General features: G+C 53.2%; 1 protein-coding gene across 1 annotated transcript; it reads left to right on the top strand.

The window, feature by feature from the left end:
• The first annotated feature begins 524 nt into the window (after positions 1 to 524).
• OAS2 (2'-5'-oligoadenylate synthetase 2) lies at positions 525 to 15,971 on the top strand. Its single transcript, XM_040986959.1, has 10 exons — positions 525 to 704; positions 3,475 to 3,745; positions 4,557 to 4,735; positions 8,403 to 8,638; positions 9,055 to 9,196; positions 11,018 to 11,191; positions 11,561 to 11,855; positions 13,293 to 13,483; positions 15,183 to 15,421; positions 15,635 to 15,971. Exons 1-10 carry the CDS (start codon positions 525 to 527, stop codon positions 15,801 to 15,803), a joined length of 2,076 nt encoding a protein of 691 aa, XP_040842893.1. The 3' UTR covers positions 15,804 to 15,971.
• The last annotated feature ends 8,797 nt before the right edge of the window (positions 15,972 to 24,768 follow it).

The following is a 24,768-nucleotide window of genomic DNA, read 5'->3' as shown; positions in this document are numbered from 1 at the left end:
GGGTTTGCCTGGAAACCTCCTCCTTGTGGCTCTCCCCGAGTCTGAGCCCTGCTCCCCCGACCCAACAGGTCCTCAGAGTTCACCCTCTCTGAAATCTAAGCTGCCCAGTGAGCGCCTGTAAAGATGCGTCCTCGGTGATTGTCACTGCCACCCTGGCCAGGCTGGGTCCATCGCCTCCCATCCCACAGCTGGGGAAATCGTGCATCACGGGCACAGGCCGTAGTTCGAGGCCACACACATCTCACAGGTGTGAAGACTGCACAGCTGGGCCCTGGGCTCATGACTCCAGGGGCTGCACGTTGCATCCCTGAAGTTCCTGGGTGCACTGTCCCGAGGGTGACCACAAATGGGTAGGGCAAGAGTGGGCTTGCCAAACTTGAGTTTCAGTTTCTTCAGCCTCAGGGTGCGGGGGCGGAGCCAAAGCCTCTAAATTTGACTTTCTGTTTCCTAGTTGAGGGCAGCAGAGAGCCTCTCCTGTTCACTTCCACTCCATTAGCGGCTATCCCAGCAGCTGGCAGACAGCAATGGGGAACTCGGAGTCCACTACACCTGTGCCCATTATACCTGATCAGGATCTGGACGAGTTTGTCCAGCAATTGAAGCCCTGTAATGAGTGCCTGAATCAGATCAACCAGCTGGTGAAGCACATCTGTACCATCCTGCAGAAGCCCAAGTATTCCCTTCTTGTGCGGGATGTGGCCATGGTAAGTCCAGGGCTGGGGTTGGGCAGCCAGAGGGACCACGGCCATAGATGGGCAGGCCTGGGTCCTTAGGTGAGCTGGCAGAGGCCCCAGCTCTACTGCCAGCCTAGACCGGGTTGTTGTACCTGAAACCTCAGTGTTTGAATCTGTGCAATGGAGGCGTGCCGCGGGGCTTAAGCCTGCAGTACTGTTAGTTCAGGTTCCAGCTCCAGCATGTGGCTGATGCCCAGACCTGAGCTGCAATCTCCTGCCAGGATTGTCTCCATGCTCTCCATGGAACAAAGGATAAACTGAAGCTAGTGGACCTTGGTAGAGACAGAGAGGGAGGGAGAGATCTTCTATCTGGTGATTTACTCCACAGATGGCCTCAAAGCAAGGGCTGATCCAGGCTGAAGCTAGGAACCCAGAGCTGCTTTTGGGTCTCCCAGGTGGGTGTAAGGGCTCCATGTTTGAGCCATCCTCAGCTGCTTTCCCAGGATTGGAAGTAGAGCAGCCAGGTCTTGAATCAGCACTTGATGGGATGCCAGCATCACAGGCAGAGGCGAAGTCTGCTACAGCACAGGGCTCCCGTGAACCTTGGTAAAACCACACAGGTTTGCTCTGCGACTTTTCAACAGCAAAGGGGGCAGGGCTGATGATGCTGCAAGGAGATGGGGGCATTGGAAGGTGCCAGGATTGCAGAGTGAGGGTCCTGCTTCTGTCCTTCCACAAACCCCTTAGCCTTCACAGAAATTTAGCCAAAAGTCTGGGTTCTTCATCTTACCCAAGTGGGTGTGAAATTAACCAGCTCAGCAGAGAAGGGGCCTGTCCCCACCCACACCTCTTCGTCCCCTGTCCCAGCCCAGATGAGGCTTGTGGGAGCAGGTCCCACGGTCTCATAGCTAGTGCGGGAAATGGGAGTGACCGGCCTGCATACTTGACTTCCAGTCAACGCTGTTGCATCTCCTGATTAGAATTTCTCCCCATTGAAGGGGAGAAGAGGAGTGAGGGCGGGCCTTGGCACTGGCTGCTGGGGACGCCCACATCCTGCAGCAGAGTCCTGGGGTTCAAGCCCATGCTCCACCTAATGCCAAATTCCTATTGCTGCTCACCCTGCACTCTACGCCCTGGGAGACAGCAAGGAACAGGTACCTGCCACCCACATGGGATATGCAGAGGAGTTCTGGCTTGAGCCTGGCTCCAGACAGGCTGCTACAGGCATTTGGGGTGTAAATTAGGGGATTGAAGATTTCTCTCTCCCTCTTGTTTGCAATAGATGAAAAGCAGCAAACTTTTAAATACATGAGTGAGAAGAAAAAGCACACAGCTCAATGCACACACTACTGTGTAACTCAGCCCCAGATGGGGTAACACAGCATGCCCAGCACCCACAAGAGCCGTGGGCCCTTAGCCAATTAGAGCCTTTAGTCCCAGGCAGCTGCTTTCCTATAGATTTCATTGATTTGGAAGTTTGCCTGGCTTTTTAAAATGTTACTATTTTTATTGGAAAGGCAGATGTACAGAGAGGAGGAGAGATAGAAAGGAACATCTTCTGTCTGATGATTCACTTCCCAAGTGAGCACAATGGCCGGTGCTGCACCGATCCGAAGCCAGGAGCCAGGATCTTCATTCCGGGTCTCCCACGCGGGTGCAGGGTCCCAATGCATTGGGCCATCCTCGATTACTTTCCCAGGTCACAAGCAGGGAGCTGGATGGGAAGTGGAGCTGCCGGGATTAGAACCGGTGCCCATATAGGATCCCAGTGCATTCAAGGCGAGGATCTTAACTATCATGCTAGGTCCGGCTTTTTTTTAAAGCTTTTTAAAAAATATTTATTTCTGGGCCCGACGCGGTGGCGCAAGTGGTTAAGGTCCTCGCCTAGCACACCCGGGATCCCATATGGTCGCCGTTCTAATCCCGGCAGCCCCGCTTCCCTTCCAGCTCCCTGCCTGTGGCCCGGGAAAGCAGTCGAGGATGGCCCAAAGCTTTGGGACCCTGCACCCATGTAGGAGACCCGGAAGAGGCTCCTGGCTTCGGATCGGCATGGCATCGACCGTTGCGCTCACTTGGGGAGTGAATCATCGGACGGAAGATCTTCCTCTCTGTCTCTCCTCTCTGTATATCTGCCTTTCCAATAAAAAAAATAATAAAAATAAATCTTTAAAAAATATATTTATTTCTTTTACTTGAAAGGATTACAGAATGAAAGATGTTTTCCATCCACTGGTTCACTCCCCAAATGGTCACAAATTCCAGAGCTGGGCTGATGCAAAGCCAGGAACCCCGAACTTAATCCAGGTCTCCCTCGTGGGTGGCAGGTGCCCAAGGACTTGGACCATCTTCTGCTGCTTTTCCCAGGTGCATTAGACGGGAGCTGAATCAGAAGTAGAGCCACCAGGACTTTAACTGGCACCCGTACTGGGGTTCCAGCATTGCAGGCAGAGGTTTATCCTACTGCGCCAAGAAGCTGGCCCTGTTTTGCTTTGTCTTGTTTTATTTGGCTTTATAGAAATGTATAGTAAATTGCCATCCCCATTTGCCTGGGAGGAATTTTTTTCTGGAATGTGGGACTTCCCATGTGAACTTTCATTGTTCTATCGTACCCCACCTTGTGAACACACACCATCTGTCCAGGGTCTTGCTCCTGGCTATTTGAGCAGCCTCCAGTTTAGTGCTTGTGGGTCTTCAGACCAACAGATGGGCACCTTGTTGACCTTCACATGATGACAGAGGCTCCACAGCCTCAGACCTGGAGGAGGCCAGGAGCTCACATGTGCCTCTCGCTTGCTGGCAGGGTGGGTCTTACGGCCGAAAGACAGTATTGCAAGGAGACTCCAGTGGGACCCTCGTCCTCTTCCTGAAATGCTTGACAGAATTCCAGGATTATAAAAAGCACCAAGACGACCTCAAAACAATCGCAAACTGGCTGAAGTTGCAACTGGAAAGCTCTGAGAGCCCTACCAACAATTGTAAGGTGATCGAGAGCAAGGGCAGGTTCTTCGTCGAGGTGTTCACCAAGCATCACAGAATCTGCTTTGAGATGCTGCTTGCCTTCAATGCTCTGGGTGAGCTCAGCTCTGGGTGCTTGACGGAAGGGTGAGGGGTGCAGCAGAAAAGCCCCATGGTGGGGGGGGGGGGCACCAGTGAGCCAGGCAGGCACTCCAGACTGGAGTGAGAGACCCCAGGGCTTTCTGAAGTGGGACCCTTGGTGTCCCTAGGGAAGGCCTCCTCTCTGCCCTGGAGCTACTGCCCCACCTCCAGAAGGCACTGGAGACCTGGAGTATCACCCAGGGGTGCTCCATCTGTAACTGGCTCACAAGTCACCTGGAGCCCGGCCAAGAGACAGGATGCCTGCGCCAGAGCCCAGACTCCTGCTGGACCACCAACCACTTTTGAGGGTCTTGACAAAGAGGCATGGTGGCTTGAGCTGCAGAGACAAAAGACAGCACCTGGGGTGGGGTGGGGTCGGGAGGTCACAGTGCAAACATGTCCCATTGCCTGCTGCCAGAACACCCAGACAGGTAGCTGTCTAGCAAAGATCCCAGTCCTAGGTCTCCGGTCTCAGCCAGTGTCCCAACAGTCCTGCCAGTCACTTAAGCCTGGGCTGTCTATCTCTAAAGCCACGTTTTAGGTCCACAACATACCGTGTCCTTCGTGGTCACTTCAGGCTACATTCTGTTCTCCAACAAGGCAAATGTCTTCCATCAACACCTTTTTACATGAAAGTGAGGGAGCTTCAGAAAGTAATGAAAATGGGATTTTAAAAGCTACATGCATGTTCTCCATCACAGCATACCTGACCTTTGCTGTTGAGCACCCCTGGAGTCTCAGGGACCAGGGGCCATGATTCCAACATCCCTGTATCTGTCACATCAGGTTTTGCCGAACACCCCAGCCCCTGCGTCTACCGAGATCTCAAAAGATGCTTGGATGAGACACAAGCCAATCCCGGCGAGTTCGCAGCCTGCTTCACGGAACTCCAGCAGAGGTTTTTTAACAATTACCCCAGGAAACTAAAGCTTTTGATCCTCTTGGTAAAGTACTGGCATCGAAAGGTAATTTTCAAATTGTAAACATGACAGTGGTGATGATAATGATAGTGACGATTCACTTCTACTTGACTGGGATCTCTTACATCCAGCAAACTTGAAACATTTGTGGATATTCAGCTCCATGCTAATTTTCCTTGCATCCTTACCAGGAACACCTCTATCAAAACAGGGAGCAACTCTCACACCCCAGCTCACGCATCAGTCCATAAACCTCCCAAAGAATCTGTCACTTATTCAGGAAGGGTATACATACAACCATACGAGGCACAGCCTACTTGACACTGGGTCTGAGCTCTTGGCTCAGGATGGCAGGTTTGCCTTGCGTGGTTCTCCACTGTGTTCAACTTCCACGTGTTTATTCATTCTACTACTGCTTGATGTTGACGTCAAATTGGAACTGTTATGGTTTAGGTTGATGTGTGTGTGTGAGTACATGAGCATTCATGTCTCATGGGTAAATGCAGGATTGGAATGGCTGGTTTATAAGCTATGACATGCATGTCAATATGCACAGCCACATGGCTATAAGTACTGCCAAATCACATTCCAAAATGACGGTACCAAGTTAGGCTCCTGTGAGCAAGATCAAGGGACCTCAAAGTTCAAGGGAAGCTGAGTGAAAATATACAGCGAGGGGTGAGTCCTTGACCTAGTTAAGATGCCTGCATTCCCAGCAGAGTGCTGGGAGTCAAGCTGTGGCTCCTCACTCCAGCCTCCTGTTAATGCAAAGTTTGGGAGGCAGCAGTGACACATCAAGTCCATAGGTCCCCTCCAGCCGGCTTTTGCAAAGACTGTTTGGGTTCTTAGCCTCAGCTATAGTGGACATTTGGGGAGTGAGCCAGAAGTACCAGCTGTCTCTCAGTTAATTTTTTTTTTATAAAATTTATTTTGACATTCTTTACACAGTTAATTAGGGCAAGAAGGTTCAAGGGCTACAGGAAAGTAGATAATACTAATATGTTTTCCATATTGTTACCTTCATGTTTAAAGGGGGGTATTAAGGGAGAAGGCCCACCCAATTTCCCACCCTCCCCAGGTCCCGGATGTAGGGCATGCTCTGAGGTTCTTGCTCAAGTGGTTTTGATATTGCCACAGATATGAATCGCTGTCAATCTTGCCACTCCAAGCACTATGAGGTCTTTGAAAAATCCACTGATTGACATAGTCCATCATAGCTGAGATGGTTGGTTGACCCGTTCTGTCTTCTCTCTTTTCTTGGTTAGGGTTCTGACTCCAGCATTTAGATTAGGAAGATCTCCAAAGAAACTTCTTGTATGTGCTAACAAGTACAGGGCCTGGCACCGTCCATCGCTCCAATCAGCTGGTGGTTGCAATTGCTGGGTTGGTTCTGTTTGCACTCCCAACTTCCACTGGAACCAATGGGTGTTGCAGTCCAGCCTGGTTCTGCCCAGCACATACTTGGCCCTCACATAAACCAGTGGGAGCTGCAGCCAAGTTGGAGCGACCCACAATAACCCCCACCAGGCCCGCCCCCTACCCTGGTTTGCCAGTAAGTGTAGCAGTAATCCAGTCTGTCCCACACCCCATTCCACCCCAGCCGCTGTCTTAGTTTTATGTCCTCCTGTGGAAGTGGTAAGCCAAGAGGGATGAGCCCACTATTTCCCTCCCAGGCCTCTCCCACTCCCAGATTCCAGTTGATGCTGCATCTAAGCCCGAACAAACCTCGTCCACTTTAATTTTGTTTGCACCAGTAGGAATAATCCGCCCAGCCCGGCTTTTCCCTGATCTAGTCCACATGAGGTGCACAGGTGTGGTAGCTCTGCCTAGTCTGGTCTGCCCCCATCCCAGCCCATGCTCTCCTGCGGAAGTAGCTGTCCAGCAAAGGAACCCTCTCTTATTCCCCTGCTGGCTCTGCCCACTTCCTTTCTTGTTCTCAGGCTGGTTGGGCGCTGTGGTCCCTTCCGATACAGGCAACCTCACCTTGGCATTCCATATTGTGCACTGGTTTTTGTCATGACAGAACCTGGTTCGACCCACACTGGTGCCTGGATTTGCCAGTGGATGATGTGGACAGATTCAGCATGGTCTTGCCCCCACGTCTGCCAATTGTATGCCAGTGGGTAGCTTTCCATGGCCTTTTCTGAGCTGTTTCCTGTCATGCTTCTTGCGCTTACCTGCTGGGTCTGTGTCCTGCCAGAGGAGTTGCCCAGGCTCCTCCATCAGAACCTCTCCCAATGCCAGGTTTCACGCTTACCAGTGGGTCCATGAGCCAACCCTACTCAGTCCACCTCCTGTCATAGCAGGAACTGTGGCTTTTCCTGACTGGCCTTCCACCCAATCTGGTTCTTGCTGTTGGATGTTCCAGCCCAGCCATGGTTTGTCCGTACCCATATGTGGCTCACACATGGCTCAGCAGGGGTTTGAGACCTTGCCTAGTCCATCCCACATCTGCTCTGGTCCTCCAGGACACCAGGGAATGTTGGGGTCCGGCCCGGTTTGGTGCATTCAATCCCAGTCCACACTTGTGCCAAGGGAGACTTACAACTGTATCCAGATCAGAACACAGCTCCCCTTCCAGGCCATGTGCCTCTTGGTGGGAACCTCAGCCCAGCTAAGGTTGTCCCCTTTGCTCCCCAACCGGTTCTGTTCCCAGCCATCGATCACTTGCCTCCCAATGGATGCTCTGACTCAGCTTGGCACAGCCCCTCCCCTGTCCCGACCTCTGCCTTAGACACTGTGGCTTAGCATCCCTGGCTCCCGCAGACCAGTCAGTACAAGAGCCTAGCTTGGCATGACCTTTGCTCCCTCCTGGTTTCTAGTTTTACTTGTGGGCTAAGGTTTGCTCAGTCCTGCCTAATCTACTCTGTTCCCTTACCAGTTGACACATTAGCCAGTTGTTGGAACTACTTTTGCAGGACAAGCCCCAAGCCATAGCTTCTGCATGGACTGATATTTGGTGCTCAGCATTATTAGTGATTACAAGTTTTACAAAGGAAGAGTTACTGCCTGTTTCAGGTCCAAGAATCACAATGGGTTCAACCTGGAGCCAATTAAGTAGCGACTCAAAGAACCAAATCCCTAGAGCTCCCCAGCCGGGTGGCCAGCAGGCGGAGCCTGGCACAAAATGGCGCACTGGCCGCCCAGGGAACGGCTCTCCATGTGCACATGGCGGCCGTCCGGGATCCAGGCATGAGACGCCCCGTCCTGAGACCCACCAGCTCCCAGGAGGCTGCTGGAGGTTTAAATAACCCAGGCCCAAGGTCGCGCTCCTCCCCAATCCCATTCATTGCCCCATGAAGGTGGCAGGTGGGTCCCGGACCTGCCCAGTCCCGGAGGCCTCCCCCCCTCGGTCTACTCACCCCGAAGGAAGCAGCCCCCAGAACCCAGCAGGCCCGGGAACGGCTCACCATGTGCACATGGCGGCCGTCCAGGATCCAGGCATGAGACACCCCATCCTGAGACCCACCCTCAGTTAATTTTTAAATATAAAATTCCTCTTAGACAAAAATATTCTTTGAAATCCACACAAGATTCTTCTTAACATGCATTTCCCATAACCTTGTTGAAGATCCATTGTGTAAGAGAATTCTAGTGTCCACACTTGAAATTTGAAACGTGCTAGCTGGGGGCACTGTGACTCCTGATTTCCTGACACCAGGAGGAATGGGGTCCCCAAGGTGCCTCTGCCCTCTGCCTCTTTCTCCCACAGTGCCAAGAAAAGTGGAACAATGACTGCTTCCCGTCTGAGTATGCCATGGAGCTGCTGACCGTGTATGCCTGGGAGCAGGGCTGTGGAGCAAAAGACTTCAATATGGCCCAAGGTGTGAAGACTGTGCTGAGGCTCATCCAGCAGCCAAAGAGGCTGTGTGTCTACTGGACAGTCAACTACGACTTTGAGGATGAAACCATCAGGAACATTCTCTTGCACCAGCTGCAGGCTACCGGGTACCGAGCGCCCCACGCCCTCTCCTGGCCCCTCCTCCCCTGCCCCCAGCCTGGGGCCCACGCACCCAGCAGTGCACCTGTGGGATGGCAGCTGCTTTGGGCATCTGTCTGAAAGACAAGGCCTTTTTAGTGGACTGTGGTTCTTTGGTCCCTAACACAAGCTCTGTCCAGGGCCTTCCTCTGTGTGGAAAGAAGAGGCCAAGGGAAGAAAGGGGGTGGACAGGGAGAAAAGAGCCCTTGGCTGTTTTCACATCTCAATAAAGCAGAGCTTGGCAGGCCAAGGACACCAGATGGCTCAGACACCTGCAAGGAGCCCAGGCATTGAGTCCAGGGGCCTGCTACAGGCCTCTGCCTCACAAGCACGTGTCTTGTCCCACAAGCGGCTCAACTGGGGTTATTATTAATACAATTCACAGGCCAGTCATCTTGGATCCAACTGACCCCACCAACAATGTGATCAGAGACTCCAACAGATGGTTTCCACTCCTTAAGGAGGCCCAATCCTTGCTGGCTGCTGCTCCCAATCTGCGCTCGGAGGTGCCAGCCTGGAATGTTGTGGTGAGTGGGTTTTCCTGAGTGCAGTATGTCTCAGGTTGCCCCCAGGGTTCCTCCGGACGCTCAGTCTAAGCCTTATCCCTGACCGTTCTGTTTCCTGTGACTGCTGCAGCCCATACCAGAAACCAGGCTTCTATGGCAGGAACACACTCCCTCGCAGTTCTGGGGCAGCACCTGCTTGTTACACAGCCTCCGGCCCGTGGTATTCACATCTTCACTCTGGGCACGTCTGTCTCCATATCTCTTCTCTCACAAGCAACACCCATCATGGGTTCAATGTCACCCTCACAACCTCACCTTAACTTGATTATCTCTGCAAAGACCCCTTTTCTTTTTTTCTTTTTTTTTTTTTAAGATTTATTTATTTTTATTACAAAGTCAGATATACAGAGAGGAGGAGAGATAGAGAGGAGCATCTTCTGTCCGATGATTCACTCCCCAAGTGGGCACAATAGCTGGTGCTGCACCGATCCGAAGCCAGGAGCCAGGATCTTTGTTCCGGGTCTCCCACGCAGGTGCAGGTTCCCAAAGCATTGGGCTGTCCTCGACTGCTTTCCCAGGTCACAAGCAGGGGGCATGAGGGGAAGGGGAGCTGCCGGGATCAGAACCGGTACCCATATGGGATCCCGGCACATATAAGGCGAGGACTTTAGCCGGTAGGCCACGCTGCTGGGCCCGAGACCCCTTTTCTGAACAAACAGGTTGCACCTCCAGTGTCTCTCAGGTGAACACAGCCCAGCTCCCAACACAGCACACAGTGTCCACTTCTTATGACTATGGGGTACAAAAGGGAGCAAAGGTCAAGAGGGGTTCCTGTGGGGCATGGCGAGAGGGGATGTTGCCATTTGTTTCTGAAAGAAGCTGAGCCCAGAGCAAGTGGGCGGGGCTCATGCCCACAAGTGCAGTGAGAGCTCTGAGCTCGTTCAGCAGCTGTGTGGGAAAAGAAGGATAAAGAAGCCGAAGTAGGGGCACAAACTCAAGGGAAACAGGTGCACAGGGTTTCCCCGTTTCCTTCCCACACCCTCAAGCCCCAAAGGGAAGCTCTCAATGTGGGATTTTCCTACACTCAGAGCTTGTTTGTGGGGAGGGATGAGGAGAGCAAGCCAAGGTGTCTGTTCCCAGGTTAGAGCGATGAACCCAGAATAGGGACAGGTATGTTGTGGGAAGCCAAGCCAGCCAGGTGGATTCCACCGTTCACCAACATGGCCTGAATCCATATTCCTAGGGACGGGAGGTGGGCTCCATATTCCATTCGTACAGAAAAGTGTGGGCCAATTGAGCAGAACTCTGGGGTGTCAGTGAGGATGTAAATATACCTACTGAGCCCGTGGGGTTGGGGATCACAGGAATCAGCAGCCACAGGAAGCTGCCACGACTGTGAGTTTAGCATAAGTTGGCCTTGGCAAAGGGTCAGGCGTGGTCATCCAAAATCCATGCTGTCTGCCGTGAGTGCGAAAACACAGAAGCAACCAGCAAGAAGGAAGAACCGAGAGGTGCTGGTGCCTGCTTGCAGGAGATGCCACAAGTGGATGTGGAAACCCAAGGGCCACGTGGGGTTAGGGTCCCAACACGCCTGCTGGGAGGAGGACCTGGGTCTCTTTCAGGAGCATTAGGGAGGACAACCAGGAGAGGTTTTGTTTCGGAGGGGCTAGGGCCCACCCTGTACTCTCAGGCGTGTTCTTGTGTCTGTACAGGGACTCATGATGGGTTGGGTGGGTGCCTCAGGGCTAGTGGAGGAACAGACACAAGCAGGGAATGAAGCCTTCGGTGGGAGGCTAGGGGGGTGCTCACCCCTGGGTCTCATGCCTTCCTTGCTTCTGGCAGTCAAAGTCACTCTTCGTGACCCCAAGCCACCTGCTGGACGAATTCATCAAGGACTTCCTGCAGCCCAACCAGCGCTTCCTGGATCAGGTTGAACAAGCCATTGAGCTCATCTGCAAGTTCCTTCAAGAAAACTGCTTCTGCAGCTCAAGCACCAAGATCCAGAAGATCATCAAGGTGAGCCTGGTGCCTGTATGGGAGGAATAGCTAGAGAGGGAGCTGAGCAGTCACGGTCACCCTCTGGGACTCAGGCTTCCAGCAGGGGCTGTGGTTGGACAGCCCTGGACTCAGGGATTCCCACTGTGACCTCTGCTGCTGTGTTTGTCCCACCTTCTGCTTGAGATCATTTCAACCTGGCCTGTCGGTTTTGTGTGTGTGTGTGTGTGTGTCCAGAACAGTCATCAACTACCTTTGGCAAACACATCATCCACTAATAGACTCTAACATGGACCTTACTCCATGGCCCAGCAGGTGCCAGCCCCAAGGAGCCAGGCTACAAAGCCCCCAACACAGGCTCTATTCCCAAGCTGCCTCTCTTTCCCCTAGGGAGGCTCTGTGGCCCAAGGCACGGCCCTGAAGAACAGCTTGGATGCCAACCTTGTTGTGTTCCCAGAATTGCTGAAGACCTACAACTTCCAGAAAACTGAGCAGGTCACAGTCCTCAAGGAGATCCAAAAGCAGCTGCAGAGTTACAAAAAGCAGGAGCAGCTGGAGAAGCAGCTGGAAATGACCTTGGAGGTTTGCAAACGGAAGAACCCAAGGATGCTGAGCTTTTCTCTGAAGTCCGAAAAACTTGACAAATACATCCGCGTGGACCTGCTGCCTGCTTTTAACGCACTGGGTAGGGTGTCCGGGACCTGGGTTCCCAGAAGAGGGAGGTGGCAGCTGTTGGCAGGGACACATGAATTGATCATAGGCTATAGAAATGACTTGCATCCTGGGGCCAGCAGCTGTCATCGGCAGCACTGATGATGGCCTTGACATCACAACCAGGGTGCCATTTTTGCTCTCACTTCTCAGTCAAAGGGTCTCAAAGATGACCAGGAGCCCCCTGTGGCAGGCCTGTGGTGTCATCCGCCATGTCTGCCCAAGGTCACCTCTGCATGTGCTCACGAAGTGTTTGTCAATGTGTTACAGAAGGCAAAGAAAGAAAGTAGGAGGGATTCAACAGCAGACACAGTAGCCTAGCATTTAAAATCCTTGCCATGCATGCGCTGGGATCCCATGTGGGCGCTGGTTCTAATCCCAGTAGCCCCACTTTCCATCCAGCTCCCTGCCTGTGGCCTGGGAAAGCAGTCGAGGACGGCCCAATGCTTTGGGACCCTGCACCAGTGTGGGAGACCCAGAAGAAGCTCCTGGCTCCCAGCTTCAGATCGGCTCAGCTCCGGCCATTGTGGCCACTTGGGGAGAGAATTAATAGACAGAAGATGTTCCTCTCTGTCTCTCCTTTGTATATCTGCCTTTCCAATAAAAACCAAAAAAAAAAAAAAATTAAAGACGTATTTATTTTTATTGGAAAGACAGATTGACAGAGAGAAAGAGAGACAGAAAGAAAGATCTTCCACACATAATAGCCCCAAATGGTCCCCAAAATGGCCACAAGAGCCAGAGTGGAGCTTATCTGAAGCCAAGAGCTTCTGGGTCTCCCACGCGGTGCAGGGTCCCAAGGCTTTGAACCGTCCTCGACTGCTTTCTCAGGCCACAAGCAGGGAGCTGGATGGGAAGTGGAGCCGCTGTGACACAAAGCAGCACCTATATGGGATGCTGGCAATTGAAGGTGGAGGATTAGCCTATTGAGCCACTGTGCCAACTCCATCTGCCTTCCATCTTACGCAAAAAAAAAAAAAAAAAAAAAAAAAAAATCTCCTTTTAAACAAAAATAAATATTGCAAAGCGTAAAGGTGTTGGTGTTTGGCACAGTGGCTTAATCACTGCGTGGGATTCCCGTGTTGCAAATCAGAGTATCTGAAGTCTGTGGTTCATGGCAGCAAGTGGTGACTTGGGTCCCTATGGGTGATAGAGTTCTAGGCTCCCGGCGTCTGCCTGGCTCAGCTGTGGCTATTACAGGCATTTGGAGAGTGAACCAGTAGGGGAAGATGCTCTCTCTCCCTCTCTGAGCATCTCCTCACTCTGCAATGCTCATCAGTAATGTGAATACATGAATACCACTTAAAGTCGTTTCTCAGAATCATGTTATACGTGACAAGAATGGATTGCTATTCATAAGTGTGATGGAAATATTCACCCTCCCTCTCACCCCCTGGAATTCCCTCGCTAGGTCAACTGAATGCTGGCACCACGCCCAACCCCCAAGTCTACACAGAACTCCTCCAACTGTATAAATCCCCAACTGCCTTCCTGGGTGGAGAGTTCGCCAGCTGCTTCACCGAGCTACAATGCAACTTCATCACATCCCGGCCTGCCAAGCTGAAGGATTTGATTCGTCTGGTGCAGCACTGGTACCAGCAGGTGCGGGCCCAGGGGTGCTTATCCCAGCCCTTAGCTGTGATCTTCCCCCAGTGAGCTGTGACCACAAAGCCAACCACGCTCCCATGCCCTGTGCCCACTGGTGGAGCTGCTCTAGGGAACCACCTGCTCCTTCAAATGTGGCCTCTCCGTACAGTTCCCATCTCTAATCCAGCTGCAGAGCTGCCAGCACAATGGCTAAAACCAAATCATCCTGCCCATGGGGGATGGGGTGCAAGCTTGGATCTGCATGCCTGCAAGGCGCTGGCACCAGCTGCTAGCCATCCACGTCCAGCACAGCAGGCAGAGGCCGCAAGTGGGATTTGGCCCTGCAACATCCTTCATGCCTGACCTCCCTGCATGAGTGGCCAGTGTCTTGCACACTGGTGTTCCCACAGTGAACATCAAGCTCAGTGTGAGCGCTTCCCGAGATGTCTTTCTGTGCCCACGGGAGAAGTCTGGGCTGTGTGGTGGTCTTCCTCCAGCAAAGGAGCAGGTAGCCTGGGGGCTGAGGGCTATGAAGAGACCTTGGTGCATCATGCCACATCGAGAGCCCAGCATCCTCCTCCAGATCCTAGAGATCATGGTGCCCACGCTGCCTCGGTGGGAACTAAGGGGTCACATGGGAGAGACCCCGGACCCCTAACTGGCATGCATGGGACTTCTGGTCAATTGTGATCTTGGGAAAGTACTTAAGAAACTTAATTTTTAAATGCAATTTAAAAGATCAGTTTATTTGGGGGCAAAAGAAATTGTTTTAAATCCATGCAAGGTTTTTAAAAAATATTTATTTTATTTTTATTGAAAAATCAGATATACAGAGGAGGAGAGGCAGAGAGGAAGATCTTCCAGTAATTGACTGCCTGAGTGGCTGCAATGGCTGGAGTTGTGCCGATCCGAGGCCAGGAGCCAAGAGCTTCTTCCGGGTCTCCCACGTGAATGCAGGGTTCCAAGGCTTTGGGCCTTCCTTGACTGCTTTCCGAGGCCACAGGCAGGGAGCTGGATGGGAAGTGGGGCTGCTGGGATTAGAACCAGCACCCACATGCGATCCTGGTATGTGCAAGACAAGCAGTTCAGCTGCTAGGCTACATGCCAGACCCTCATGCATACATCATTTTTTCATGATGACATTTTCTATAATTTATTGTTTAAAATTTTTCTTTATTTTATGTATTGGAAAAGCAGAAAGAGACAGAGAGATAGCATCCATGTGGTAGTTCACTCTCCATTTGCCCACAGTGGCGAGCTTGGCTAGACTGAAGCTGGGAGCTCAGCCCAGGTCTCCCCAGTGGGTGGCAGGAGCCCTCATCAGTGCCTGGCAGGGTGTCGTGAGCAGGAAGCTGGAGCTGGAGGCAGAGCTGGGACTCAAAGTTAGCTATGAGATGCAGGCATCGCAAGCTCAAGGCCCATTGGTGTGTTCTGGGGAGCCATTATATATGAATCGTTGTTCTGGAAAAGCACCTGCAGCCAGAGACAATGAAAAACCTGGTGTGGCAGCTTTCCGGCTGCCAGGTGCACTCACCTACCAGGGCAGAGCTCCTGTGTGTGTTGGCCCCCACCCCCTACAACCTCACTGACACATGCGCTGTGAAATGCCATCCTGCCCCTGCCCGGTTGGTCCCCCAGGCTGGCTGTCTTATTTGTCTGTCTGTCTTACTTGTCTGTCTAACCTTAGACACTGCTCTCCTGTCTCTTCCCTCAGTTTAAGAGGAAACTGAAATCTGCAGGCTCTCTGCCCCCGAAGTATGCCTTGGACCTGCTCACAGTATTCGCCTGGGAGCAGGCCGGCAGCCAGGAAGACTTCAATGCTGTGGAAGGCTTCCGGACGGTGCTGGAGCTGGTGACACAGTACCAACACCTCTGTGTGTTCTGGAAGGTCAATTACAGCTTCAAGAAGGACCCGTTGAAGACCTTCCTACTGGCCCAGCTCAAGAAAACCAGGTGTGCTAGACCCAGCCACCTCATCCCCCTCACCTGGGTAACCTGATGTCCCCCTCAGTCCTGGGGGCGATGTGTGTGTTCCCATCTGGGCATGGGACTCCTTGTGCTGCCAGCCCAAACTGTCACAGTGGCTAGGGACAGACATCTGGGGGAGATAGGAGAAAGAGTTTTCTGAAAATGATCCCTCTCACATACCCCTAACTCTTCTTTCAGGCCCGTGATCTTGGACCCAGCCGAGCCCACACATGATGTGGGTGGAGGAGACCGCTGGTGTTGGCCCCTTCTGGCCAAGGAAGCAAGACAGTGGTTTCACTCCCCTTGCTTCCAAAATGAGGCCGGGCAGCCAGTCCAGCCATGGAAAGTGCCCGTGGCTGTGGTGTAAGAGCAGAGCCCTCCAGGTGCAGCCTGGATTCAGGGCCGGGCACCTCCTGCAGCAGCTCAGCATTGAGGCAGCCCACAAAGAACCAATCCCCGAGCCCCAGGAAGCACACCACTGGCTGCTCCCTCCCTCATTAAAGTGATCCTGAAGCCAGCACCAGCTGGGGCACACTTTGTCCAGCATCTCGGCACTCTTGACCTCTGGGGGGGGGACCCTGGTGTGGGCCCCTGGTGTGGACCCCTGGTGTGGGAACTGTCAGGATAGCACTCTTGGGCTCTACCCATTGCATGTCTGTCATCTACCCCTTCCATGGTCACAACCACAGAGGTCCTCTTGGGAGACAGAAGGTGGAGGGCATCACAGCCCCCTCTGGCTTTGAGGACCCTCTACGGTCATTCCTTTTGGTAGGCACAGCCCTGGCAGCTGCTCTGGCACCTCCTCCGGGCAGCAGGATAAACCAACAGACCAGAAGCTTCATCTCACAAACTCTTCCACTGCATTGCCCAGAACGGTCGCCAGCTACTCGTGACCTGGTAAAGATGATGGTTTGAGGCAGGTTCCATCTGGTACCCCACAGGGTCTGCCCCACCCCCTGCTGCCAAGCTGCATTTGGTGTATCCCACCAGGTGCACTTTGGACTTCTTCATCCACGCCAGGGTCCTTTTAAGCAGGGTTGACCTCCTCACCCATGAGCGTCTCCCTGCCTTCCTTGCCCTCGTGCCATGGCTGGTGCCCTCATCCTTGCATCGCTGCACCCTCTTGATCCCATCACCACACGTCCTCTGGCTGCTCTGCCTTTGTTTCCTTGGGGTCCTTGGGTGTACAGTGAACCCACCCAGTTCAGGCTAAACGCCCCAACTCAGAACCCGTAATCACTGCTACAAAGCCCCATTTGCCTGCAAGGGGACAGATTCCCAGATTCCAGGATGAACTCAGAATCTTCCATCTGCTGGCTCACTCTCCAAATGGACACACAACAGCTAGAGTTGGGCCAGGTCAAAGCCAGGAGCCTGGAACTCTGTCCAAATCTCCCAGGTGGAGCAGCAGAGGCCCAACTACTCAGGCCATCTCTCACTGCCTTCCCAGGCACATGAGCAGGGAGCTGTAACACATGGAAAACAGGGCAGCCACAACCTGAGCCAGTGCCCCACTGTGAGATGCCAGTGTCATGGGAAGTGGATTAGTCAGCTGTGCCACAAGACCAGTCTCTCTACAGCCTTGCTGAGGGTCCTCCTTCCAGTGATTAAATGGTCCTTTTCTTTGAGTTCTAAGTCATGCTGAGAGAGGTCTCACTTCCAGTGCTCTATTTGTTTCACTTCTTACATTTTCATATTTTTATCCATCTGGAGCTTTTTAAGAAAGCACATGGAAGCCCAGCTCTATTTTATTTCCAAATGACTGACTGGCTGCCTTCACGTCTTCCCACCTGCCCACAGGCAAGATGTACTACCTTTAACATATGCTCAATTCCCTACTGTTGGGTCTCTTTCGGGACTCTCTCCCATGTGACTCATCTGCCTTCCCACCTATTCCGGCACCCGCATTTTCATAGAAACTCCAGCCAGAGGAGCTGTCATCTCAGAGGAAGCCGGGTCTGCTGCAGACTCCCAGCCACTGCCCCACGCTTCCCTACCACACGCCCTTCAGTCAAGGGGCGGGGGGAGGGGTGTTGTCGTGCCAAGCACCGCCTCGGGTCCTTCTCTCAGGCTCCTCCTCTTCTGAGTTAAACCCAGCCTCCTGGCTTTGGGAGCCTTTCCAAAGAAAGACAACTCCAAATGCTTTTGGCTTGCAGGAATCGCAGTTCTGATCTGCAGCTAATTGACAGGTGTCTCAGTGCTGGTTCTGATCTATGGACAATCAAGTGACCTCTCAATGATGGCCAAAGGGGATTTATCAGTTAGTCCAGGCAGGGGTGACCTTAGTCAGGGGAGACCCCAAGTAGAGGGGACTCCAGGTAGGGGAGCTAATGTTACAACAGGAACTCAAAGCCGCGTTCTTTGGTTACTGGACTCTCCGGGAAGTCGGCTCCTTGGATTCCCACAGTACATGCCTGAGTTCCGGGTGCAGACCAGAGCTTCCCAGGGGTGGGGGTGCCAGTATGGGCCATGAAGCAGCACCGACCAAGAGCACCGACAAGACACAGAGATGGGAACGTTCTAGATTTGTAGCAGTCAATGACCGCATTGGCCATCGAGCACACAGGATGCTCGGCTGGTACAGCTAAGGGTCAGATTGCAAATCGCATTTCATTGTGATGGATTTAAGTGGAAATGGCCTCCTGATTGCCAGACGGGCTTGGGCAAATGCCTGCCATTCTTTAACCTGCCCTTTCTCTTTGGAGACATTCCCTCTCTCCCTGCACCTCCCCTCTCCATTTACATATTAAGGCTGTAACTCCCAGTGCCTTAGAAATCTACTGCCTTTAGAGATAGGGCCTTTACAGAGGTCATTAAGATCATTATGCTTAAACCAATTAAGGCAATTAAAGCAATTAAGATTAAGGTGGTCAAAAGGATAGGGTCTCTAAGCTGGGTAAGGAGAGAAAGCAGACAGGAAATGTGTGCACAGGGATCCCACAAGAAAACAGCACCTACAAGCCCAGGAAAGGGGGCTCAGGAGAACCCGTGACCTTGGACCCTCAGGCTCCAGTCCTGTTATCAAAGCTGCCCAGCCCAGGGCATCTCATTAGGAAAGACCTAGCAGATGAACAAGGTAGCTGGGGAAGCCTAGGACCCGCTTCCTAAGGAAATTAGGAGAGTTAATTGTCGGTGTGCACTGTGTGGTTCCATACAAGTAAGTGTCATTTAGTCGTTGTTGTAACAACCCGGCCTCGAGGTGGAAGGACTCGCCAAGACCACAGGGCCAGAAGGGAGGAGAAGCAGGTGCACCCCACAGCCACGGCCTGCTCTCACTCATCCTTGCTTAGCCCTCCTCCTCTCAGCACCGCCCCCTTGTCTAACATACTGTCTCCTGAGCTTGTGCTCTCTGCCGCCCCATGCTTGCTGCCCTCCTGTGGCATTTGAGAGAATAGAATCAGCCTGAGTGGGCAGCAGGAAAGTTCTAGAAACTGCTTACCCGTGGGTCAAGTCATTAGGCTGTGATCGGGGAACAGAGGTTTGTGTTGAGCCGAGATCCAGGGAGGAAGATGCCCGAAACCCACCTGTTCCCTCCCCATCCTGCTCCATGGCTGTTCATGGAGGACAGGAGGACAAACTCAGCCCCGGCTCAGGAACAACTCTCGGTGAACTAGCCCCATGCGGTTCTTCCGAAATCACGCTGTGTGTGTATTTGAGAAATGGATGTCGCCCGTGGATCTCTCAAATTTGGGTTTATGTCATTGCACTCTCAAATCATTCTCCTTTTTCATAATGAAGACATTGTGGCAGTGTAGGCCAAGTCCCCACCTGCAGTGCCAACACCCTCACTGTACTAGCTTCAGTCCTGGCTGCTCCACGTCTGATCCAACTCCCTGCTGATGCACCTGGGATTTCAGTGGAAGACTGAAAAGGCTTGGGTCCCTGCAGCAGGAAAGACTGAGAGAAAGCTCCTATATTTGCTTGTCCACTCCCTAAGTGGCCACAGTGGCCACAACTGAGTCAATCCAAAGTCAGAAGCTTCTTCTGGGTCTCCCATGCAGATGCAGGGTCCCAAGGCTTTGGGCCATCCTCAACTGTTTTTCCAGTCCACAAGCAGGGAGCTGGGTGGGAAGTAGAGCAGCTGGGACATGAACCAGCACCCATGTGGGATTCTGGTGTTTGTAAGGTGAGAATTTCACCATTGATCCATCACTCTGGGTCCAACAACACTATTAATATAGCTGAAAAGAGAACCCCACAGTGTAGGATTAAATTATCTGCAAGTCACATATCCATGAGGGTTCATATATCTATCCAGAATATAAGAACTTCTTCACATTCCACTTGCAACACAGCATGTACATTGGGATTGGACAAAGAAGATACACCATCAACCAATAAGGAACACCACAATGAGATACAACTTCACGCCCAGTGGCATGGCTACAGTTGTAAAACAAGCTACCAACTGATTGAAAGAAGTAGGGAAACATGAAACTCTGCACGGCCAGTGGGAATGCGACAGGATGTAACCCCAGTTTGGTGGCTCCTCCGAAAGTTAAACAGACATTTTCTGTTCCCAGCCGTGGTATAGACCAGGCCTGAGTATAGACCCCCAGAAAGCTGAACACAGGGACACTTGCTTGTGCACACGGGGATGTAGCCTGGTGAGCCACAACAGCCAAGGCGTGGAAACAATCAGCTAGTGGATGGGTAGGGAGAATGTGGTGTGTCTCTACCCCGCTCAGCCGCAACAAGAATGGGGCTCCGGGGCAGGTGTTTGGTGCAACAGTGAAGGTGCAGCTGGAGACGCCCACATCCTATAAGGGAGGGCTGGGTTTGAGTCCATGCCACTCGTGTGGCAGACCAAGGCTGAGTTCCTGGTTTCTGCCTGGCCCAGTCCTGGCTACGTGATGCCAGGCCCATCCGTAGCCAAGGTCGTGCATTTGCCAAGCCGCATTTGAGATCCGCCGAGCATCCTTATGCAAGGACCACAGTGAGGCCACCTGGCACAAGGTTATGATGGAGTACAGCTGCCCAGAGTGGGCAAAGACACTGGGGTCTCCAGGGGCTCCCACTGTCTCCTCTATAATCTGGGGGCACTTGCCGCTGGGGACACTGGAACCACAGCTGTGCCAAGGCATGGTGAGTGTGTGCCCAGGCAGAACTGAAGTCTACATGACCTTGACCTCTTTCTAGAGGTTAGTTTGCACTCTAGAGCCCTCCCCCTCCCCTCTCTCTGCACCCCATCTGCCTGAGGAATCTCCCCACGTGTCCTGCACCATTTCCCTGCAGACTCAGCTTCTAGACGGACAGCAGATGGCTGGCCAGGTGTCAGCAGCTTGACCAGAGCCCAGGCCAGGAGCCCAGGGACAAGCCCGGATCGTCACACCGGTGAGGACAGCAGCTGGCGGCAGCTACTTCCTGCACTTCAGCCAGGTGACCCCATCTCCCCAGCCAGGTGACATCCCCCAGGGAGCCTATGAGGCATCCAGGTCCCTGGGCAACCCAACCCTGCGAGTTGATTCTGCTAAGGGGGCCCATACCAACCCATGCTGGCCTTGCTGGCTCTGCAAGCTTCCATCATCCACTGGTTGACGGAATCTTTGTGACGAGTTAGGTGCCAGCTCTCATGTTTGCCGATCCAACGGTCAGTCTTCCCTTTGTCCTTGTTCCCAAAATTCTACCCAGTCCCAGGAAATGGGTCCTAACAGGTCTAAGCCAGTCCTGGCATCCTGTGTCCCCTGCCAAGGAATGAACTTGAAGGGAGCATATGACCGACCAGCCAACACCAAGAAAATCTGCTGGGCCTGGCGCCATAGCCTACCAGCTAAAGTTCTCGCTTTGCACACACTGGGATCCCATGCGGGCACAGGTTCATGTCCCATCTGCTCTGCTTCCCATCCAGCTCCCTGCTTATGGCCTGGGAAAGCAGTAGAAGATGGCCCAAAACCTTGGGACCCTGCACCCATGTGGTCTTGTCTCCTGGCCTCGGATCGGCTCAGTTCCAGCCGTTGCAGCTGCTTGGGGAGTGAACCATCAGATGGAAGATCTTCCTCTCTGTCTCTCTTCCTCTCTGTAGATTTGATTTTCCAATAGCAATAAATAAATCTTGAAAGAAAAAAGGAAAGTCTGCTAAGAGGTTCTGGGAACACCAAGAAAGAGACTGACCTTCTAACTCTTCTCTCTCACCTTCTCTTAGGACACAGCTGTCTGCGACAGTGATTTTTGGAGCCCCAGCAGCCCTCCTGTGTCCTGCAGGTGGCCACGCCAAGGCTGAAGTCCAAGCACATCAAGGATTTTCAATGGCTGGGAGGATTCATCTTCAGTCCCTGTTGAGCCAGACTGCAGAGCCCAGACATCTGCACCAACAGCAGGTGGGCATGGCGGTGGAGGTATGCCCAGATGTGAATCAGCGGACCTTACGTCAGCATGTGATCCTCCATGAGGTGGTGGGCCTCGTCCAACCAGGTGAAGGCCTCGAGAGACAAAAGACAGAGGCCCCCAAAGAGGAGGGAACTCTGGCCCAGGTTGCCTCAGCCACTAAGCTGTAAGGGCAGCCCCTGGCGGGTCTCCAGCCTGCCCTGCGGGTTCTGCTCCTGCCAGCTGTCTGTCATGGACTTCAACTACCAGCGAGGAAAGACAGGAGGGAGGGAGGAAGGAAACACACACACACACACACACACACACACACACAGAGCTGTTGTATGCATCAGAGGAATGGAGCCTATAGTGTGTGTGTGTGTGTGTGTGTTTCCTGGGATGCCCACAGACTTCCCATCCAGCTTCCTGCTGAAGTGCACCCTGGCAGGCAGCAGGTGGTGATTTAAGTACTTGGGCCCCTGCCACCTGTGTGGGAGACCCAGCTGGAATTCCGGGCTCCAGACTTCACCTTGGCTGTTACAGGAATCTGGCAAGTGACCCAACAGATTAAAAAAAAATTATCTATCTTCTTCCTTCTTTTTCTCTCTCTGTCTTTCAAATCAAATGAGAATAAACAACAGTTTTTAGGTGTTTTTAGATCCCCCGTGATTAAAGGGAAAAAAAGTAGCCTTCTGAAAACCCCAAGGTAACCAACCTATCAAAATGGGCCACCAGAGGGCGCGCTGCACCCATGCGCATTTGTTTCACAGCTGCCTGCCGGGGCTGGAGATGAACCTTGGACCCCGCCCCGCCTCCCCTAGGTGGACAAGCTCCATCTAGGTACACGCACACACACTCACACGCAACATAGGCACACACTCATGCACACGCGGTCGCTCACACTCACACAACCCATCTTGGGAGCCTACAGCTCCTATTTTCTCTAGAGCGATCTGAAACTCACATTTTTTCAGCTGCAGGGGCAGTGACCATCGCTGGGTATATCTCACAGGCATACAAGTCCAGGAAACCCAGCTGAACCATCCACGGCAGCTGGACCACCACGTGGGCACAAGGGAAGGCAGAACAGCCCATGGCAGGGAGGAGCCCCTGGATCTGAGGGCCTGTTCCTCCTCTCCTCCCGTTCTTTCATGTACCTGTGTCGCTCCTGCCCTTTGCATTGTTGCCTCCAGGACTAACCCCCTTGCCTAGCCCGGTGGCCACCCCACCCCTTTGCTGGCCCAGAGATGACACTGCAGGGCCTCTGCACCTGCCCTGCCCGCCACCTGACACACTCAGTCCCACGTATCCCCAGGGTGTCTTGGCATCTCAGGAGTGACAGCTGATGGAAGCCACAAGCACACCCCAACACTCACAGACCCCTCCCCTACTCAGTGCTTTAGCCTGGGTTCTCTCTCTCACACACACACACATACACACTAATCCACAATCCACCCTCCCCAGGTTTTCGCTAGTTAGGACATTACATTAACTAGGACAGATATTTGGGGCTAGAGGTTGAAACGTCCCTTGGGACACCCACAGGCCACACTGGAGCCCCGGGTTTCAGTACTCTGCCTCCCCGATCATGTCCAACCTCCTGTTGGCGTGTGCCCACGGAGACAACAGTGACGACACGAGTGACGGGCCCTGCTGCCCCATGGGAGACCCGGATGGAGTTCCTGGCTCCTGACTCCAGCCTGGCCCAGTCCCGGCTGGCATGGGCATTTGGAAAATGAACCAGAGAACAGGAGCCCCCAGTTTTTCTGACCTTCAAATAAACAAAAGTGCTGGTTCATTGTCTCCAAATGGCCACGACGGCCAGAGGTGGGCCAGGCTAACACTAGGAGCCCGAGACTTCTGGGTCTCCCACGCAAGTACAGGGTCCCAAGGCCTTGGGCCATCTTCCACTGCTTTCCCAGGCCACAAGCAGGGAGCCAGCCTGGAAGGGAAACAGCCGGGAAACAGCGCCCATATAGGATACAGGTGTCATGGACGGTGACTTAACTGGCTTCTCCGCAGCGCTGCTTCCAAAAGCTGGGATCCTGACGATAACTTCCATCCAACCGCAAGGTGCCCACCCCCACGTCGCACCCCCAGTGGGATTCCGCACCCCCCCCCGAATCCCATATTTATTTTCCCTGTTTCTTTGCCATATTGTATGCGCATGTGCACACATCGTTTGAATTGCTTTCAGCTTTATGAAGAAAGGGACTCGTGTTTATGTAACGGGGCCTTCTGCTGGCCGTTCCACGTCAGACATCCGCCCGCGTCGTGGGTGGCCAGGGCTCCCACATGCCGGGGGCCACGTGATGTTCGCCGTGGGAATGAAGCTGTGTTCATTCATTTGTTCTTGGGGTGGGGGCGGGGAGCGGGGAGCATTTATGTGGCTTACTAATTTTTTTTAAAAAACAGTTTGTTGTATTTTGATCCACTTGAAAAACAGAGAGAGAACTTTCGTGTCCTCTTTCACTCCCCAAATCCCCAGAGCAGCCAGGGCTGGGTCAGGCAGAAGCCAGCAGCCTGGATCTCCATCCAGGACTCCTGTGTGGTTGGCAGGGGCCCAAGCACTTGAACCAGCAGCACCATTTTCCAGGTGCCTCAGCAGGGAGCTGGATCGGGACTGGAGCATCTGGGACTGGAACCAGGACTCTGATAGAGAAAGCTGGCGTCACAAGGCTGCAGTTTAACACGCTGCGCCACAGCCCTCTCCGTTTGGCGGCTCTTCCAATCCAGCGAAAGAACCACTGGCCAAAAACCACTGGGCCACCCTCTGCCCCTCCTCCCATGCCCGGGGTACAGGCGTGGGCTTAACCCTGGGGAGCTTGCCCAGGAAGAGTTGCGAGTGACCCAGAGGGAGGCTCCAGGCCTCCAGGATGCGTACCAGCCCTGGCCTGTGATGGGTAAAAGCAGCTCCCAAGAAGTCCTGGGCAGCGCCCACCCACCTGCTGGTACCCATTGCGAATGTCACTAGTCTGGAGCTGCAGGTCCTTGGCCAGCCCTGAGACACCCTCTGCACCCCACGCCCC

The sequence above is a fragment of the Ochotona curzoniae genome, unplaced genomic scaffold, assembly GCF_017591425.1.
Source record: "Ochotona curzoniae isolate NIBS_2020 unplaced genomic scaffold, NIBS_Ocur_1.0 contig_46, whole genome shotgun sequence".
NCBI classification, from domain to species: Eukaryota; Metazoa; Chordata; class Mammalia; order Lagomorpha; family Ochotonidae; genus Ochotona; species Ochotona curzoniae.
This window is presented reverse-complemented; position numbering and strand designations above follow the sequence as displayed.

Coding starts and splice junctions, on each gene's coding strand:
- OAS2 (XM_040986959.1), top strand. CDS start 525: ATGGGGAACTCGGAGTCCACTACACCTGTGCCCATTATACCTGATCAG. Junction 3,746..4,556: donor GCTTGCCTTCAATGCTCTGG/GTGAGCTCAGCT, acceptor CTGTCACATCAG/GTTTTGCCGAACACCCCAGC. Junction 4,736..8,402: donor TAAAGTACTGGCATCGAAAG/GTAATTTTCAAA, acceptor TTTCTCCCACAG/TGCCAAGAAAAGTGGAACAA.